This window comes from Pristiophorus japonicus, chromosome 3 (assembly GCF_044704955.1).
Source record: "Pristiophorus japonicus isolate sPriJap1 chromosome 3, sPriJap1.hap1, whole genome shotgun sequence".
NCBI lineage: Eukaryota > Metazoa > Chordata > Chondrichthyes > Pristiophoridae > Pristiophorus > Pristiophorus japonicus.
The window spans coordinates 172,562,201-172,581,697 of NC_091979.1; the positions used below are offsets into that span (position 1 = coordinate 172,562,201).

Here is a 19,497-nt window from a genome sequence, read left to right on the forward strand (position 1 = left end):
GGTGAATTCATAATGGGGAACAAGGAAATGGCAGACCAATTGAACAAATACTTTGGTTGTGTCTTCACTCAGAAAGATACGAAAAACCTCCCGAAAATACTAGCGGACCGAGGATCTAGCAAGAAGGAGCATGCAGAAATCAAGCGCAGGCAGCAGAAGGAGCGTGCGGCAAACCAGGCTCCCCGCCTACCCTTCCCTTCAACCACTGTCTTTCCCACCTGTGACAGAGACTGTGGTTCTCATATTGGATTGTACAGCCACCTAAGAACTCATGCGAAGAGTGGAAGTCTTCCTCGATTCTGAGGGACTGCCTATGATGATGATGATGATGACAACGACTAAGCTATACAAACCAAGAAATGTTGAATCCATTATTTGTGCTGAGTTAGCTGGGGCAACAGTTGAGGCATTACAATTGGTCTTAGCTGCCCTAAACTACAGAGGGTTAAATCTACCCTCCTGATCACTATTTAGCAGGGGTTAGCGCCATGTGGAAAATGTCTACCCTGGGCTAGGGCAGGTTAAATCAAACAGTGCCTACCCTTCAGTATGAAGGCAGGATTTGGCTTGGCTGTGATGGTCTCCATAATAAAATATCCTTCTTACACTCATTGCCTAGACTTACAAATTAAGAATGGTCACTTTTGCCAACTAATGTAGAACTGCTAGCACCCATGGCAACATAAGCTATCCAGAATCAAAGGCAACAAAGTTGTGGAAAACAATTGGTGTGAACAGCTCCCTTTCTTCATACCTATTCATCCATTATCAAACTCTACAAATCAGCAGCTCAATTTAAGTAAGGACACCTCATTTAATTTCCTCACACTTATATGCCTAGTGACCAGTAAAACTATGCACAAAATTTGGACACTCTTTTAATGAAACTATGACTGAAACTGATGAAAGTAAAAATATCTTACCAGTGCCAATACATTAAGGAACTCTCGAGTATCGAAGTGAAGCAGAGTTCTGATCTGAGGATACAACGCTTCTTCAGAGGCTACTTCAGTGGAGTGTAACCGGATCAGAAATTCAAAGACCTGAATCCACCCCAAAACACAAAAGAAAACACACATATCAAAGAGATGTGAATTAGCATCATCATTCAGGTGCACTTTCACACTGATGCTACATAAAAAGGCTTTTTATTCTCAATAAAGCTTTCAGAATACAAGATATCCATTCAAAAATGCCAATTGGGCATTTGTAATGAGCTGTTGTGCATAAAACCTAAACTAATGGCTGCTGTATAATTGCTTTGACTTAAGCATTGAATAGATAGCAAATCCTGCACAACATTGCCAAGCACAGCTTCAAAAACCATTAAAAAAAATCAAACAGACACATTACAGGAAAGATGTGATTGCACAAGAGAGGGTACAAAGGAGACTTACGAGGAAGTTGCCAGGACTGGATCATTTTAGCTACGAGGAAAGATTGGATAGGCTGGGGTTGTTTTCTTTGGAGCAGAGGAGGCTGAGGGGAGACTTAATTGAGGTGTATAAGATTATGAGGGGCCTGGATAAAGTGAATAGCAAGGACTGAGTATATTCAAGACAGAGGTCGACAGATTTTTGATTATTAAGGGAATCAAGGGATATGGGGATAGTGCAGGAAAGTGGAGTTGAGGTAGAAGATCAGCCATGATCTTATTGAATGGTGGAGCAGGCTCGAGGGACCAAAGACCTACTCCTGCTCCTACTTCTTATGTTATTGTGACCCATTTCCCTTAGCAGAGAGCTCAATAACCAGGGGACATAGATTTAAAGTAATTAGTAGAAAGGATTACAGGGGAGTTGAGGTGAACTTTTTTTAACCCAGAGGATGGTGGGGCTCTCGAACTCACTGCCTGAAGGGATGGTAGAGACAGAAACACTCATCACATTTAAAAAGTACTTGGTTATGCACTTGAAGTGCCGTAACCTACATGGCTACAGATAAAGAGCTGGATAGCTCTTTTTCAGCTGGCAAAGACACGATGGGCCAAATGACCTCCTTCTGTGCTGTAAATTTCTATGATTCCATGATAAAGGGAGTTACACTGTTCTGCATTGCTCGATGATCCTAACTGTGATCAAGAGAGGCATGTTGTTGTTTTGTTCAATATTCTTGGTTTACAAATATCAGTGAGATGGAATGGAGGAGCAGACATTTTGTGTAGAACTTCTCCTGTAACATCTTTGTTCTGTCCACTGACATCTACCCATAATCTACTATCCTCATTAATGACAGTTGCTTCCTTCTGCAACAGGCTACCTGTAAGTATATTAAGGAAGGATATGCTGCAGCCCTCCATAAAGGACTTGATCGGCTTCTGAATGATAAGTACATTGCGACCAATCATCAGTGTGTGGATTAGAAAAGTTCACCTAGTGATGACACAGTGATGCTGTGTCGGCTTCCATGGTCTTCTGGAACTTGTTTGATTGTGTTACAGAATCTTCCCTGAAATTAGCCACAGGATTTTGCCTGTCTCAGAGTTAGTATTACCAACAGTTTAGGAGGGTTGTGCATCAGGTTGCATCATCTAGATGTTTGAGCATCAATGGGCCTTTCTTGCACTTCTGTTTGCATTATACCAAGGCGCTTCACAAGAGCATTATAAAGCAACATTTGGCACCGATCCACAAAAATCAAAATACTGCGGATGTAGCAAATCCGAAATAAAAACAGAAAATGCTGGAACTAGTCCAATGAAACATCTTCTAATGAAGGGTCATGACCTGAAACACAAACCCCACCTTCCTCTCTCCATAGATGCTACCTGATCTGCTGAGTGCTTTGAGCATCTTCTGTTGTTATTCCAGAACTTCACAATTTTGCAAGACAAACTTCTGCACATTTCTGTCACTAACAAACAGTTCTAAAGTAAACATAAAACAAAGTAACAAGAAGGAATTTAATAGATGCTGATAGGTGTTATCATTCTTGGCTGCTTTTAGGACATTGGGCATATAGAGCATTGGATGGAATGCACTTCCCAATGAACACTTCAGCATATTATCATCATTATCATCAATATCAACAACAGGATAAACATCTATTTACATTGTGATAAAACTACCCAAGGTGCTTTACAAGAGCATTATAAAGCAACATTTGGCACCAATCCACATAAGGAGATATTAGGGCAGCTTGGTCAATGAGATAGGTTTTAAGGAGCGTCTTAAAGGAGGAAAGAGTGGTAGAGGGGCAGAGAGGTTTAGGGAGGGAATTCCAGAGCTTAGGGCCTTGGCAGCTGAAAATACGGCCACCAAAGCTGGAGCGATTAAATGCTCAAGAGGCCAGAATTGGAGGAGCACAGATATCACAGAAGATTGATTGTAGGGTTGGAGGAGATTAGAGAGATAGGGCGGGGTGAGGCAATGGAGGGATTTGAAACAAGCCCCTCACTTCCTCTCATTACACTCCCTCATCAAATTAAATAGTAGAGATCAAGAATGTACTGCATCATGAATCATTGGCTAGAGAAGACATTGCATGTTCAAATGTTGTGAGAATATTGAGAAACCAACTTTGAGACAGCTTATTTTCCTGCTGAGTACATCAAACTGTGGATTAGTTTCAGAAATAGTGAGTAAAATGGCATAGTTCCAAATAGCTTAGGGTAAAAGATGTGCAGCTGCTATGGTGTGTTGCCAAACAGCCGTCACATTCATAGGCCATTATTTACTAGTGTGACCATTTTTGTGCTCTATAACCTGAAATTAGAATTTAATTGTTTGTTTGCCGACAGAAGTTCCAACATTTCTTTTCCAGCATTTCTTGTAACTAACTGATCGCATGTTAAAGCACCCAGGAAAGAGATTACTTATACTGCCTGCAAAACCAGTCCAATCCCAAAACAGGCTGAAGTGCCACAATTATTGTGCAGCAGCGGAATCTAGCTCCTGAAGCAGCCAGATAATAGGTGTTATTTTGTCAGCTAGCTGATTTCATCCGTTAACCTGTAACATTAAATAAAGCATGTAAAATAAAGGACTGCAAAATATAGGAGGAGGAGAAGCAGGTACAGGGTTTTTTCTCAGAGTCATATTGCAGTGGATTTTGAAAATACAAACCAGTTAAACAAGTTAGGCTTCTGTAAAACGTTGAATATTAAAATAAAAAGCATAGGTTTTTTGAGCCAAACTATTGTTACTACACACAACATGAATCATTGGGGAGGGTTCTTGGAAACCAGTTTTCACAGAAATCTTGGCGGAGGGTAAAAAATATGGTTAAGTGGGGTGTGAGAAACAGCAGGTTTAAGAGATTTTAGAATGGAGAAAATCCTAAAAACAATTTTTCCCGAATTTGGTGCCTATAATGGAGTGGAGGAGGCGCCACAGCACGCTGTGGAGACTGACGCGGGCAAGATCAGTGAGCTGGGAGAGGAGCACATTGGAGGACACAAAAGAGCAAGGAGGTTCTCCAGCATAGAAACATAGGGCTCAATTTTGGCCCAGCCCGTTTTTCGGCACACTTACCGGAGATACACCACTTTTCTCCGTTCAGAAGTGCGGCGAAAAATTTCCTTCCCACTTTGGCCGCTGTCCGGCCTCCTCCCTGTGGTCGCGCCGCGTGGCCAGTCGAGTCGAGGTAGAGCCAGCATCCTGCGCCGAAAACAATGCCGGGATGTCTGCACATGCGCAGTGGAGTGTCCGCGCATGCGCAGTAGCTTCTTGCCCCCAGCTTCTCAGTGTCTTGCTGCAGCTGTTGTGTGGGACCCGATGCTGGCCAAATGTTGTTGTGAGGAGGGGTAGTTGATTTGAAGCTTTAATCACTTTAATCTTAGAAATCGCACCGGGGGGGCCATTCAGCCAGGGCTAGGGGCAGGCGGGCAGGAGAACTGATAATGCTCCTGCCTGGATTATTTCTCAGTTCTCCTGCCCGCCCCAAGCCCAGGTCGAGTGGCCTCCCACACCGGCCGGCCCGCTGCCTTCCCGGGCCGAGTTTTATGAAGGTAGGACTTACTTCAATTTTTTAATTTGTTATTGAATGCTTATTACTTTTTGTTTCCAAGGTTTATTGCTTTGTAAGTCTTGGTGCTTTCGGTGCAGGTCCTCTCCGCTTCCCTTCCTGCCCTTATCCCAGGCTGAATGGTTTCCAATGTACCTACCTGCGCTGATTTCTTAACTCTCCGCAAGGGTTTTCTGAAGTTGCCACATACGCTGGCCTAAGTAGATTTGGAGTAACTATTAGCTGACCAAAGTTGCCTAAATGAGCAGAACTGGCGTAGGTGGCTGGTAACGTCCCCTTTTGAGAAAAAAAAACTAAACTAAAAAAAACGTAACTAACTCACTTACACTGATGCAAATTGAATGTGCAAAATAAGGATTTTTAAGTTACGCCAGAAAAACCAAGTTACTCCAAAAAAAGAGCAATTCCTAGCCAAAATTGAGCCCATAAAAACATAGAAAATAGGAGTAGTAGGCCATTTGGCCCTTCGAGTCTGCACCAGGATTCAAATATGATCATGGCTGATCCTCCATCTCAACACCACATTCCTACTTTTCCCCTATAGCCCTTGAAGCCTTTTGTTTCTAGAAATCTATCTATTCCACATGTTCACCATCCTCTGAGTGAAAAAATTTTTCCTCATCTCGGTCCTAAATTTCCTATCCCATATCCTGAGACTGTGACCCCTTGTTCTCGACTTCCCAGCCAGGGGAAACATCCGCCCCGCATCCAGTCTATCCAACCAAGTCAGAATTTTATACGTTTCAATGAGATCCCCTCTCATTCTTCTAAACTCTAGTGAATACAGGCCCAATCTCTCCTCATACGACAGTCCTGCCTTCCCAGGAATTAGTCTGGTGAACCTTCACTGCACTCCCTCTATAGCAAGTATATCCTTTCTTAGGTAAGGAGAGCAAAACTGCACACAATACTCCAAGATGCGGTCTCACCAAGGCCCTGTATAACTGTAGTAAGACATCCTTGCTCCTGTACTCAAATCCTCTTGCAATGAAGGCAACCATACCATTTGGCTTGCTGCACCTGCATGTTTGCTTTCAATGACTGGGGGTGTACAAGGACACCCAGATTCCTCTGTACATCAACACTTCCCAAGCCATCACCATTTAAATAATACTTTGTCCTGATATTTTTCTGACCAAAAGTGGCTAACTTCACATTTATCCACGTTATACTGCATCAGCTATGTGTTTGCCCACTCACTCAACCTATCTAAATCGCCTTGCAGCATCTTTGCATCCTCCTCACAATCCCACCTAGTCTTGTCTCGTCAGCAAACTTGGAAATATTACATTTGGTTCCCTCATCCAAATCTTTTATATATATATATAGATATATATATATATATATATTGTGAATAGCTGGGGCCCAAGCACTGATCCCTGTGGTACCCCACTAATCACTGCCCACCCCGAAAAAGACCCGTTTATTTCTACTGTCTGTTTCCTGTCAGTTAACCAATTTTCAATCCATGCCAATACATTACCCCCCAATACTTATGTGCTTTAATTTTGCACACTAATCTCTTATGTGGGACTTTATCAAAAGGCCTTCTGAAAATCCAAATACACTACATCCACTGGTTCTCCCTTATCTATGCTATCAGTTACATTCTCAAAAAACTCCAGTAGGTTTGTCAAACATGATTTTCCTTTCATAAATCCACGTTGACTTTGTTTAATCCCGTTGATATTATCTAAGTGTGCCGTTATAATAGATTCCAGCATTTTCCCTATTATTGATGTTAGGCTAACCGGTCTGTAGTTCCCCATTTTCTCTCTCCATCCTTTTTTAAATAGTGGGGTTACATTTGCCACCCTCCAATCTGCAGGAACTGTTCCATAATCTACAGAATGTTGGAAGAAGACTATTATTTCCATGGCTACTTCTTTTAGTACTCTGGGATGCAGATCATCGGGTCCTAGGGATTTATCTGCCTTCAGTCCCATTAGTTTCTCCAGCACTATTTTTTAAATTATCATTTCCTTTAATTCCTCTTGCTCACTAGACCCTTGGTTCCCGAGCATTTTTGGTACATTATTTGTGTCTTCTTCCGTGAAGACAGAATCGAAGTATTTATTTAATTGTTCTGCCATTTCCTTGTTTCCCATTACAAATTCTCCCATTTCTGACCTACATTTGTCTTCACTAATCTTTTTCTTTTTACATACTTGTAGAAACTTTTGCAGTTGGTTTTTATGTTCCTTGCAAGTTTACTCTCAGACTCTATTTTTCCCCTCTTATCAATCTCTAGGTCCTACTTTGCTGAATTCTAAACTGCTCCCAATCCTCAGGCCTGTCACTTTTTCTGGCAACTCTGTATAACTCCTCTTTGGATCAAATATTATCTTTAATTTTGTTTGTTAGCCATGGTTGGGCCACTTTTCCTTTTGTGTTTTTATGCCAGAAAGGAATGTATAATTGTATAACTGTTGCAATTCATGCATTCGTTCCTTAAATATTAGCCATTGCCTATCTACTGTCTTGCCTTTTAATGAATCTTCTCAATCTATCATAGCCAATTCACTTCTCATACCTTCGTAGTTTCCTTTGTTTAGATTTAGGACCCTAGTTTCGAATTGGACTACTTCACTTTCCACCTTCCATAAGAAATTCAATCACGTTATGGTCACTCTTCCCTAAAGGACCCCGCACAACAAGACTGTTAATTAACCCCTTCTCATTTTCACAATACCCAATCTAGGATAGCCTGTTCCCTAGTAGGCTCCTCAACATACTGGTCTAAAAATCCATCTCGTACACATTCCAGGAATTCATCTGCCACAGTATTATTACTAATTTGGTTTGGCCAGTCTATATGTAGATTAAAGTCACCTACGATTACTGCAATATCCTTGCTACATGCATCTCTAATTTCCTGTTTGATGCCGTCCCCGACACTACCACGACTGTTTGGAGGCCTATAAGACAACTCCCACCAATGTTTCCTGTCCCTTGGTGCTCCTTAGCTCCACCTAGACTGATTCTACATCTTAGGGTGGTCTATGGTCAGGGACTCCCAGGTATCAGTAGGGATGTTGCACTTTATCAGGGAGGCTTTGAGAGCCCACCTTTGGCTCGTTTGCCGTGAAGGAGTTCCGAGTAGAGCGTTTGCTTCGGGAGTCTCGTGCCTGGCATGTGAACTATGTGGCCTGCCCAGCGGAGCTGATCAAGTGTGGTCAGTGTTTCAATGCTGGGGATGTTGGCCTGGTCGAGGACGCTAACGTTGGTGCACCTGTCCTCTTGCGGATCTTACGGAGACATCATTGGTGGTATTTCTCCAGCGACTTGAGGTGTCGACTGTACTTGGTGCAAGTTTCTGAGTGGCGGGTATTTCTACAGCCCTGTAGACCATGAGCATGGTGGCAGTTTTGAGGACCTGGTCTTCAAACACTCTTTTCCTCAGGCGGCCGAAGGCTGCACTGGAGGCTTGCTTTTGTTGATAGGAGGCTCCCGAGATAAATTTATGCCTTTACTGACTTGTGAATGTATCCTTTGCAGAACAGCAAAGCTAGCCACACCGATTCAACTTGCAGCCTCTTTATGTGGCTACTCCATTCATATCATGTCTATGCTCCACTAGATGAGCAACTATATCTTGCTACAAAGTACTGATCACCACTGTGAGAAACAACAGCATAAATTAGAATTACAAAATGGAAGCAAAAAGAGAGGGAGAATGCATCTTCTGAAATTAACCAATAAAACAGCATCAGCAGAGGCTAGGAAGCAGGCCATTTCCCAACCCTCTAAACTGCAAATGTAACAAGAACATCAGGGAAAGATAGAAAAATAACTGGGGTGGGGGAGACTTAAATTAAGTGATTGCAATACTGAAGAGGAAATGCCTGAAATGATAGGATGCCTCTGTGCACTAAACAGTAAGACAATCCTTCTGATATATGCAAATTACTTTTTGCTGAAATGTTTACTCACTTGATGTTTCACCAATGGGACAAGGTCCTCTGGAATATTGCCTAGAGGGTAGGCTCGTCCAGCTAAGCAACAGCTGAAAAAGGAAAATAACACCAATGATCGCACTGTTCTTGGAGCTTATCAAGGCAGTCGTTTTAAAATGTAGAGCAATTATACATCACTGGTTAATGGCAACAACTTTACACATTTCTTAGCACAAGCAAAACACCAGGCTCAAATCACCAGCAGTACATCAATAAAACATAATTAGCTCTTGGGAGTCAGTCATTCGAAATTATTTCCTGTTCTGATTAGGTTTGCCAATCCTCTATGATTGGCCTGGATTCTCAAGGAATTGAAGATTAATCTCGCAGCAAGCAACCCTAGAGAAAAATTATAGGGACATTAAAGACAAGTATGTTTTTTTTCTGTTTATTAAACATAAAAATATTGGACGTGGGATAAAAGGCTGTTGACTGACAGCCAAGAATCATCCAATTGGCTAATGGAGAGTCATTTTCCAATTGATGTGGGAAAAGAGTGTGCCATGAGGATGAGCATGTCGGGGAACCAATGGCAGGAGCGCAGGGGCGAGGTAGTTGAAGGCAGGAGATCATGTGATGAAACCTTCAGGAATACATTCAGAGTTTGCAACCCGAGTTCTGACCCAAAGCTGAAAAAGGACAGCACAACATTGTAATTTCAATGAACTTGTGCTACTAACATACTTGATGGGAATGATGCAGGTAAGAGAGCGGGAGCCCCCTTCGGAGAATAAGCAGGCAAATGGTTTATCTCCAACCTCTTATCAAGCATGGTGCCATGCTTGGAGTTCAGGATCACTGGATTTTCCCTTATATATTTCTTCCTGCAAACTCAGTTTGCATAAGGGCGTCTCAAAAATGTCATTTGTTATTTGACTACATCAGTTAGTTGAAGAAGCTGTGATACTGAATACTCAGAATTGTTCATCTAAATAAATGTATTTGAACGTGTTTATTGTTGATCTTCAATTTTTTTAATGCAGTACTACCTTAATTCATAATTGCCTATCAGAGTATTATGGGGGCCAAATGATTATTAAATAAAAACAACCTACATGAATAGAAGAGCACTGAAAGTCAGGGATTATTTTATAACTGGATTTTAAATCATGGCTAAATAGATGTAGCAGAAAAACCTCAGTCTCAGGATTCCCAAAGGTACGAATGTAGTGTTCCTTTTACTGTCTCTAGAGTTCTAGTGATAGCACATCAGTGCTGAACATATTTTATTGTATGAGGGGAAAATAAAACAGTAAAATAAAAATGTCTGTCACAACCTATTTCCACTGTGCAAAAAGGTCAGATCTGACTCAAAAAAACAATTTACAAATAGCACATCCTGATTAAAATCCTATGGAATTCTCACTCCAGTTTTGTTTCTGTAAACACCACATGGCTGAAATTGCCTCATAAAAACATAAGAACATAAGAAATAGGAGCAGGAGTAGACCATTTGACCCCTCAAGCCTGCTCCACCATTTAATATCATGGCTGATCTGATCATGGACTCAGCTTCACTTCCCTGCCTGCTCCCCATAACCCTTTATTCCCTTATCGCTCAAAAATCTGTCTATCTCTGCTTTAAATATATTCAACGACCCAGCCTCCACAGATCTCTGGGGCAGAGAATCCCACAGATTTACAACCCGCTGAGGGAAGAAATTCCTCCTCATCTCAGTTTTAAATGAGTGGCCCCTTATTCTGAGACGATGCCCCCGAGTTTTAGTTTCCCCTATGAGTGGAAATATCCTCTCTGCATCCACCTTGTCGACCCCCCTCATCTTATATGTTTCAATAACATCTCCTCTCATTCTTCTGAATACCAATGAGTATAGGCCCAACCTATTCAACCTATCTTCATAAGTCAACCCCCTCATCTCCGGAATCAACCTAGTGAACCTTCTCTGATCTGCTTCCAATGCAAGTATATCCTTCCTTAAATACAGAGACCAAAACTGTACGCAGTACTCCAGGTGTAGCCTCACCAATACCTTGTACAGCTTTTATACCCTATGCCCCTTGCAATAAAGGCCAACATTCCGTTTGCCTTCCTGATTACTTGCTATACCTGCATACTAACTTTTTGTTTTTCATGCACAAGGACCCCCAGGTCCCTTTGTACTGCATCACTTTGCAATTTTTCTCCATTTAAAATTATAATTTGCTTTTCTATTCTTTCTGCCAAACATCTTCCCACATTGTACTCCATCTGCCAATTTTATGCCCACACACTTAGCCTGTCTAGATCTCTTTGCAGATTTTTTGTGTCCCCCTCACAATTTGTCCTTCTTCGACCTTACAAACAGCCCTTATACATGGCTTCCTTCGACCTTACAAAGGCTTTAACACTGTCAACCACGAGGGTCTATGGAGCGTCTTCCTTCGTTTCGGATGCCCACAAACGTTCGTCACCATCCTCCGCCTGCTCCACGACGACATGCAAGCCATTATCCTTACCAACGGATCCATCACAGACCCAATGCACATCCAGACCGGGGTCAAACAGGGCTGCATCATCGTCCCAATCCTCTTCTCAATCTTCCTCGCTGCCATGCTCCACCTCACAGTCAACAAGCTCCCCGCTGGAGTGGAACTAAACTACACAACCAGTGGGAACCTGTTCAACCTTCTCTTTTTCCAGACCAGGTCCAAGACCACCCCAACCTCTATCGTCGCGTTACAGTACGCGGACGATGCCTTTGTCTGCGCACATAGAGTCTGAACTCCGGGACATAGTCGACGTATTTACTGAGGCGTACGAAAGCACGGGCCTTACACTAAACATCCATAGACAAAAGGTACTCCACTAGCCTGTCCTCGCCGCACAGCACTGCCACCCAGTCATCAAGATCCACGGTGCGGCCCTGGACAACGTGGACCACTTGCCATACCTCTGGAGCCTCTTATCAACAAGAGCAGGCATTGACGACGAGATTCAACACCGCCTCCAGTGCGCCAGTGCAGCCTTCGGACGCCTGAGGAAAAGAGTGTTTGAAGACCAGGCCCTCAAAACTGCCACCAAGCTCATGGTCTACAGTGCTGTAGTAATACCCACCCTCCTGTATGGCTCAGAGACATGGACCATGTATAGTAGACACCTGAAGTCGCTGGAGAAATACTACCAACAATGTCTCCGCAAGATCCTACAAATCCCCTTGGAGGACAGACGCACCAACGCTAGCGCCCTCGACCAGGCCAACATCCCCAGCATTGAAGCACTGACCACACTTGATCAGCTCCGCTGGGCAGGCCACATAGTTCGCATGCCAGACACAAGACTCCCAAAGCAAGCTACTCAGAACTCATTCATGGGAAACGAGCCAAAGGTGAGCAGCGGAAATGTTACAAGAACACCCTCAAAGCCTCCCTGAGAGTGCAACATCCCCACTGACACCTGGGAGTCCCTGGCCAAAGGCCGCCCTAAGTGGAGGAAGTGCATCTGGGAGGGCGCTGAGCACCTCGAGACTCATTGCCGAGAGCATGCAGAAATCAAGCGCAGGTAGCGGAAAGAGCATACAGCAAACCAGTCCCAACCATCCCTTCCCTCAACGACTATCTGTCCCACCTGTGACAGAGTCTGTGGTTCTCATATTGAACTGTTCCGCCACCTAAGAACTCATTTTAAGAGTGGAAGCAAGTCTTCTTCGATTCCAGGGACTGCCTATGATGATGATACTAACTTTATGTTTCATACACAAGGACCCGCAGGTCCCTCTGTACTGCAGCACACTGCAATTTTTCTCCATTTAAATTATAATTTGCTTTTCTATTTTTTCTGCCAAAGTGGATAACTTCACATTTTCCCACATTATACTCCATCTGCCAATTTTATGCCCACTCACTTAACCTGTCTATATCCCTTTGCAGATTTTGTGTGTTCCCCTCACAATTTGTTTTCCCAATCATCTTTGTATCATCAGCAAATTTGACTACATTATGCTCAGTCCCTTCATCCAAGTCATTAATATAGATTGTAAATAATTGAGGCCCCAACACAGATCCCTGCGGCACCCCACTAGTTACTGTTTGTCAACCGGAAAATGACCCGACTCTCTATTTTCTGTTAGTTAGCCAATCCTTTATGGATGCTAATATATTACCTCCAATCCCGTGAACTTTTATCTTGTGCAGTAACCTTTTATGTGGCACCTTATCGAATGCCTCTGGAAATCCAAATACACCACATCTACGAGTTTCCCCTTTATCCACCCTGCTCATTACATCCTCAAAGAACTCCAGCAAATTTGTCAAACATGATTTCCCTTTCATAAAACCATGCTGACTCTGCTTGATTGAATTATGCTTTTCCAAATGTCTTGCTACTGCTTCCTTAATAATGGACTTCAACATTTTCCAACGACAGATGTTAGGCTAACCAGTCTGTAGTTTCCTGCTTTCTGTCTGCCTCCTTTTTTAAATAGGGGCGTTACATTTGTGGTTTTCTAATTTGCTGGGAACTCTTCCGAATCCAAGGAATTTTGGTAGATTACAACCAATGCATCCACCATCTCTGCAGCCACTTCTTTTAGGACCCTAGGATGCAAGGGGACTTGTCTGCCTTCAGTCCCATTATTTTACCGAGTACTATTTCTTTAAGGCCCATTCCCGCCTTCAAGAGGCAGTAATAAGAGCGGATAGTCCTCAATGACAAGGGGCAGATGGATGGGCCAACCCATTCAAAATTGTCCCAGGGCCGGGAGCGGCAGGAACAGATTTCTGCGCTGCCGCTCCATCGGGCACACGCCCCCTTCCGACTGACGGCGACCCCTTTCCGCCCCGTGCAGGAAATTGACCGACGGGAGCGGAGCGGCTGCCAGTCGGTGCCACTGACAGGTTTCCTCTGAGGGAAGCGCTGTGTGCCAGAGCGGCGCGCCGCCCTTAGGGGGTGGGGCGCACTGCCACAGACGTCATTTTATTTTTTACTTGTCAACCAATTCTAATGTCAGCCCGACAATGGTGGCCATGGGTTCGGTTGGCAACCCCTCTTGGATGCCAGGCCACTGGCCTGGCCAAAACTCTCCCTGGTGGCCTAGTGGGCCAAACTAAACACAGTGAGGAGTTCAAGTGGCCCTCCCCTTTAACTGAAGGGGAGGGACATTGTGACGTGTCAGCACAATGCGCCCACGTTGCACTGACGTCATCAGCGCAGCGCTGATGACTCGGAGCGACGGCCAACCCAATCCAAGGGCACTTCCACCCCACAGCCGACCGGAACACTGCCGCAAACCCAAAATAAAAACGAACATCTGAATACCGCTCGATTCTCTGCCCCAGTTCAAAAATCTTCATAAAAGGAGAGTGCGCCTACTCTTAGTCGGGGGTGGGGGGGGGCAATTTCGGCTCTCCCTGATTAAAATCATATTGAATTCTCTCACTCCAGTTTGGTTTCTGTAAACACCACAACTATTGCCTTTTCTCTTTTGTATGCCGGCGAGGGTCGGGGAGGGGATGGGAGGAGAGATAAATAAAAGAGGAGGAAAGATTTGAAGCAATCTAATTAAACTAACCTACGTTGACGAATGGTACAGAATGATGAAACTCAGCAGCAACTTTTTATACTTTACAATATAAATGTGCGAATGTTTCAAATGAACCATGAATTGCCTGGAAACACTAATTTGGTCATATTTATCAATATCCTTATAGTGTCACATATCAGGATTAATTGTCCATTTTCCCACAGAATTAATGTGAAAGATAGTGTTTCATTTAAGGTTTGCATTTTAAAGCAAAGTGTATTCTGTTATATATGTAATAACTCGATAGACTGAATACTATAAACTAACACAGGTACAAACCTGGCTCTGCTTTATTAGGGCCCAAAGTGATTACATTACATGATGGCTTGCCTTTTATACCTGGGCCGCACACACGTGCGTACAGCCCAATGACCTCCGACAGTGACACCACCTGGTGGCTAGTAACCCCAAGCATGCATACATGACATATTCAATCCAATGTAAAAATTGCTGGTGAATGGGCGGGGGGAGGAATTCACAATATCAAAATGATGCTCATGAACAAAATGCAGATTTGTAACAGGGGAACAAGCAGCCCATTCCATTAATGAGTTGGGGGATCGCACATCAACACACAGCTGCTCAGTGGTGAAAGGGGGTTGATTTACAGCTCAGTTGGAAGTGTGACAATGGGATACCAGGCCAGATATGGGCCCCGTTTTTCAGGCAGCCTCCTATGCTCCCAAAATGGTGGGCAGGGAGGGCATGCACATACTTCGAGCCATATTGGATAAGACAAATAAGAGGCATCCATTATCCACACCTAATGCAAGCGTTGGGCCCTTTTCATATGCGAATAAGGGTCCCTGCTACAACACTGACTTGTCAAGGCAGCCAGCGCCATTGCTAGCTGCATTAAGGTACACCAATCCTGAAGAAAAAAGGTATGTTAATTATCTGTAAACCACCATCCCCGATCGCCGCCTCTGCCACCCCGAGCCCGGAGATCCCAGCCCCAGCCTCCAGGCTCCATGGTTCCGACCTCCCTCCTCCACAGCTCCGACCGCGCCCCCCCCCCCACCATTCCATAGGCACTAAAACCAATCATATTGCCACCCTAACTAGCACATAGATACAGAAAGATACTAGGGTACTTTGCTTTTAATATCCAGAAATTAATATATACACTGTTGCATGATGAAATGGTGGTCATTTTAAATGCTAAAAATAATAGCTACTCAAGTTTGAAACTGGCCAGTCTTATTCTGAGTTGATCCTTGCATGGTCCAATCTATAAAACAGAACTTACCTTATGTACACCAATAACTTGTTACCCATGATCACTTGTTCATCTGCAAGCAAACAACAAAATTCTATTTAATTTCTTGATTTGTAAACAAAATAAAACCATTCTGTCAATTCAATGTTTTGGTGTTTTAAGTTTAATGGTAGGATATTAGGGATGGCTTTATACTTAACACAATGGAGCACCAACATGGTGCACCAGAATGGTAGAATGTATATTTTGCCAATAATCTCACATTTGCTGAACTCTCATATCACCTGTGCCAACATTGGGAGGGTCCAAACAAAGATCAGGCACACCAGGGGGATGTCATCTACCTGTCATCTTGGCCACACTTGGTGCATGATGACCAGGAAAATCAACAAGATGAAACAGGAACAGCATTTCATTCAGCACAGCCCAAAAATAAAGGAAGGCAAGGACCACTGCATGAATTGAATATTTACAGTGTTAAATGCAGTACGTCATAGCTCGATTTTATTGTGAAAGTGTCGATCAATATCAGTACCGCAGGTATTTAGGGAATATGCACCACCATGACTGCAGTGTGTACCATCTACAAGATACATTGCAGAAACTCTTCATGGCTTCTTTGACAGCATCTCCCAAACTCATGACCTCTACCACCTAGAAGGACAAGGGCAGCAGGTGTATGGGAACACCACCACCTCCAAGTGCCCCTCCAAGTCACTCGCCACCTTGACTTAGAAATATATCTCCGTTCCTTCATTGTCGCTGGGTCAAAATCCTGGAAAACTCTCCCTAACAGCACTGTGGGAGTACTGCACCACACGGACTGCAGTAGTTCAAGGAGGCGGCTCACCAGCACCTTCTCGAGGACAATTAGGGATGGGCAATAAATGTTGACCTTGCCAGCAACGCCCACACCTCATGAATGAATTAGAAAAAAAGCACAGCAACACTGAGTATTGTCTTTGTGTAGTTAAAATGGTACAGGTACTCAACAAGAAATGGTTCATTGATGATAATTGCGGTATCACATTGCTGTCTTTAGAGTGCATCTAGACCCGTTGTTAACAGTTTTTGGGGTCACTTTGATGCTCTACGAAATGTTTTGAAAAAAGGAACAACGAACAGCAACAAAAAACAAGATACAACATTCCACACTAAATCCTGTTCATAACTTTTTTTTGTTTTAATGTTAAAATTGCCGATTAAAGTAAAGACCAATGCACTGGCAGATGCAAAACCCTGGGTCACAGGCTTAAGTAAATAATATGTTGGGAGCACTACCTGGGCTCAAACAAATGCAGAATGATGACTTGGGCAAGTTAATGATGGAAACAAGAGTTAGTGCTTTAGGGGAAAAGAGGAACAAATTGAGGGTGGAGGGAAGCATGCTTAGTACTTAAGAACTAGAAGTAAGCAAGCTTATCAAATCAACTCAGCTTCGTGGAAGGATGCAACTGCTATTCAAAGCATTGTTCATCTTGTAAGGAAATCGGCAATTAAGAGTTGAAAGAATGGCACTGTGTGAATGCAAACTTGATTCACTAAAGTGAATTCTATGATAAGTCTTTGAATGATGACAGTCTTTACCGTAAGGCTCTCCTATGACACTGCTCAGGAGTAGTGCAGGGTATGGAATATGGAGCCTGGGAGATGGTCAGTGACTGACCAGCTCCAGGAGCATGTTGCAGCAATAGAACGTAGAACAAATGGATAAAAGTAAGTCCTGATTTGTCACATTTATTACAATACCACTTGAAGTCAGGGCTTAATACTCATGCAGTGCCTCTGCATTTCCAAGTTAGGACAGGATACTCATCGGGTGTCATCTTCTGTCTGAGTTTGGGAGGCAAGTATCTGGCTTAGTTGCTTCCTGTATTGAAATCTGATTGGTCCAGAGGCAGCATATTTGAATGAAAATGTGAATTCTACATTGATGCAGACACAAACCCCATATGAAGACGGGCTTTTTGGATTTTGTTTGTCTTGAAGTATACAAATCCCCACAAGCCAGCAGTAAATATTTATCCTACGTCAGGTTCTAATTCACCAGAAAGGATAATTGTCAACAGGAAGAAATGTCTCAAATAAAAATCAAAGTGAGATCATAAGGGTTGGGAAGGAAGACTTGTCTTGATGTTGTAACATCAAACATCTACAGCAACTTCAGATGCAAGTGATTGTATTGTGATTAATCTCTAGCAGTTCTTTAGTCAATAACTACTGTTTGTGACATTCTGCTCCTCCAGGTATAGCAAAATTAATTCCATAGGAGCTAAATTGGTACTCAATACAGAATGCAAAAAAAAAAATCCAAGAATCTCCACACACATAATCTATACCTGGCAATTCAAGGTTGCTTTTTGTAGTTAAGAAATGTGATTATCCAAAAATTTGAACTAAGCAACAGAAATAAAAGGTGGGAATTTAGTGCTTAAACAAAATCAGATAACTTGAATTAAGAAATTCTGAATTAAAAAGAGTAGATTGTATCCAGAGGAATATCAAGTATATGGAGAGAATGACAGGTTTTAGAATTGCACGTGGGCAGGAGAAGCACTAGATTTCCTATGGGGAAAAATGCAAAGTAAATATAAACCGGTAAGAAGAATGGTTAAGTGTGAAATAGTATGGGCAGAAAAGGAGATACGAGAGAAGGAAACAACACATAGTAACTCATTAATAAATGCAAGAATGTAGAAACGTGCTATTCAACATAGTGCAACCAGAAGACAGAAGAATTCAAATGTAGAGCTCCTATTGGTTTAGCTCAGAGCAGTAATGGCAGAAGCCAGAGAACAAGTTTATGCAGAGATAAAGATGTAGAAAAGGCAGGAAAATTTCCTTTTTTTTAAAAAAAAATAAGTCGAACCTCTAAGCACAAACTGAGGAGCTTTCCAAAGTTAGATGCAATATGATATAATGCAAGAGAAAACTGAAGACTATAAAACAGGAACAGGGACATGCTGTACGTGTGCAATATGGTGCATCATTCCACATTCATTGTACTATAAACTATTAATCAAATGAAAAATATAATTTTGCACTCTCACATTCAACTGTTGAAGTGAAGTAATTTGTGAAAAGCAATAAGCTTATACCTGTGAGGGATTTGCCAGCTCGGAGAGGAGGACCAATAACCTGGAACAATTTCTGGAAAGTAATTAGGAATAAAGTAAATATATTAATTGAAGTCCTGTGGTTTCTTGGAGATTAATACTGTTCAGCAGAAATAAGCTATTCATGGTAGAAACTGGTTACTTAATGAATTAGTAGGGAAACAAAGAGCCATTAGTGGCTTACATACATCACAGCCAAGAACAATTCAGAGCACCAGAGATTATTAAACAACTTTGTCCACAAGTAACACGAGCTGTGAAAATATAAAACAAAAAACATGTCCAAGTTCCTTTAGAACTCATACCTGGTAAGCTATCCGTTTTAATTTTAGTAAAATTGTCCCCAACCAGAGTCAACTAATCATTAGTAAAGTAACTGACTCTAGGAGCCAAAGCTATTTAGCAGATTTTCTTTGCGTACGTATTGTATTGAAACAAGACCAGGACCCAGTGGTCAATTAGATACACAGATTAGAGCCTAAAACAAAGAGGTTTATTCACCCATGGTAGTGTGTCCTTGTGCAGCGATGACAAAGACAGTAATGGGGATTACTTGCCGGCCTATACCTTCTCACGCCCAGTTCCTTTCTCTCCAACCTCCACTCCCCAACTGAACTATTTCCCTGCCTTTTATCCTTACAGGTCAGGAGTCATTCCTGATTAAAAGCATGAAGGTCAACTATTTCTTAAAGCTAAACCGCCTTGCCTTAAGACTTTCTGAC

General features: G+C 42.6%; 1 protein-coding gene across 1 annotated transcript in view; it reads right to left on the minus strand.

The window, feature by feature from the left end:
• vps8 (VPS8 subunit of CORVET complex) overlaps positions 1-19,497 on the minus strand; it is a 961,193-nt gene that overhangs the window by 723,573 nt on the left and 218,123 nt on the right. Inside the window, exons 23-26 of the mRNA XM_070876055.1 lie at positions 18,758-18,809; positions 15,690-15,732; positions 8,899-8,971; positions 924-1,043 (exon numbers count right to left, since the gene is read on the minus strand). Coding sequence (XP_070732156.1) covers positions 924-1,043; positions 8,899-8,971; positions 15,690-15,732; positions 18,758-18,809 — 288 coding nt within the window. The remainder of the gene's footprint in view (positions 1-923; positions 1,044-8,898; positions 8,972-15,689; positions 15,733-18,757; positions 18,810-19,497) is intronic.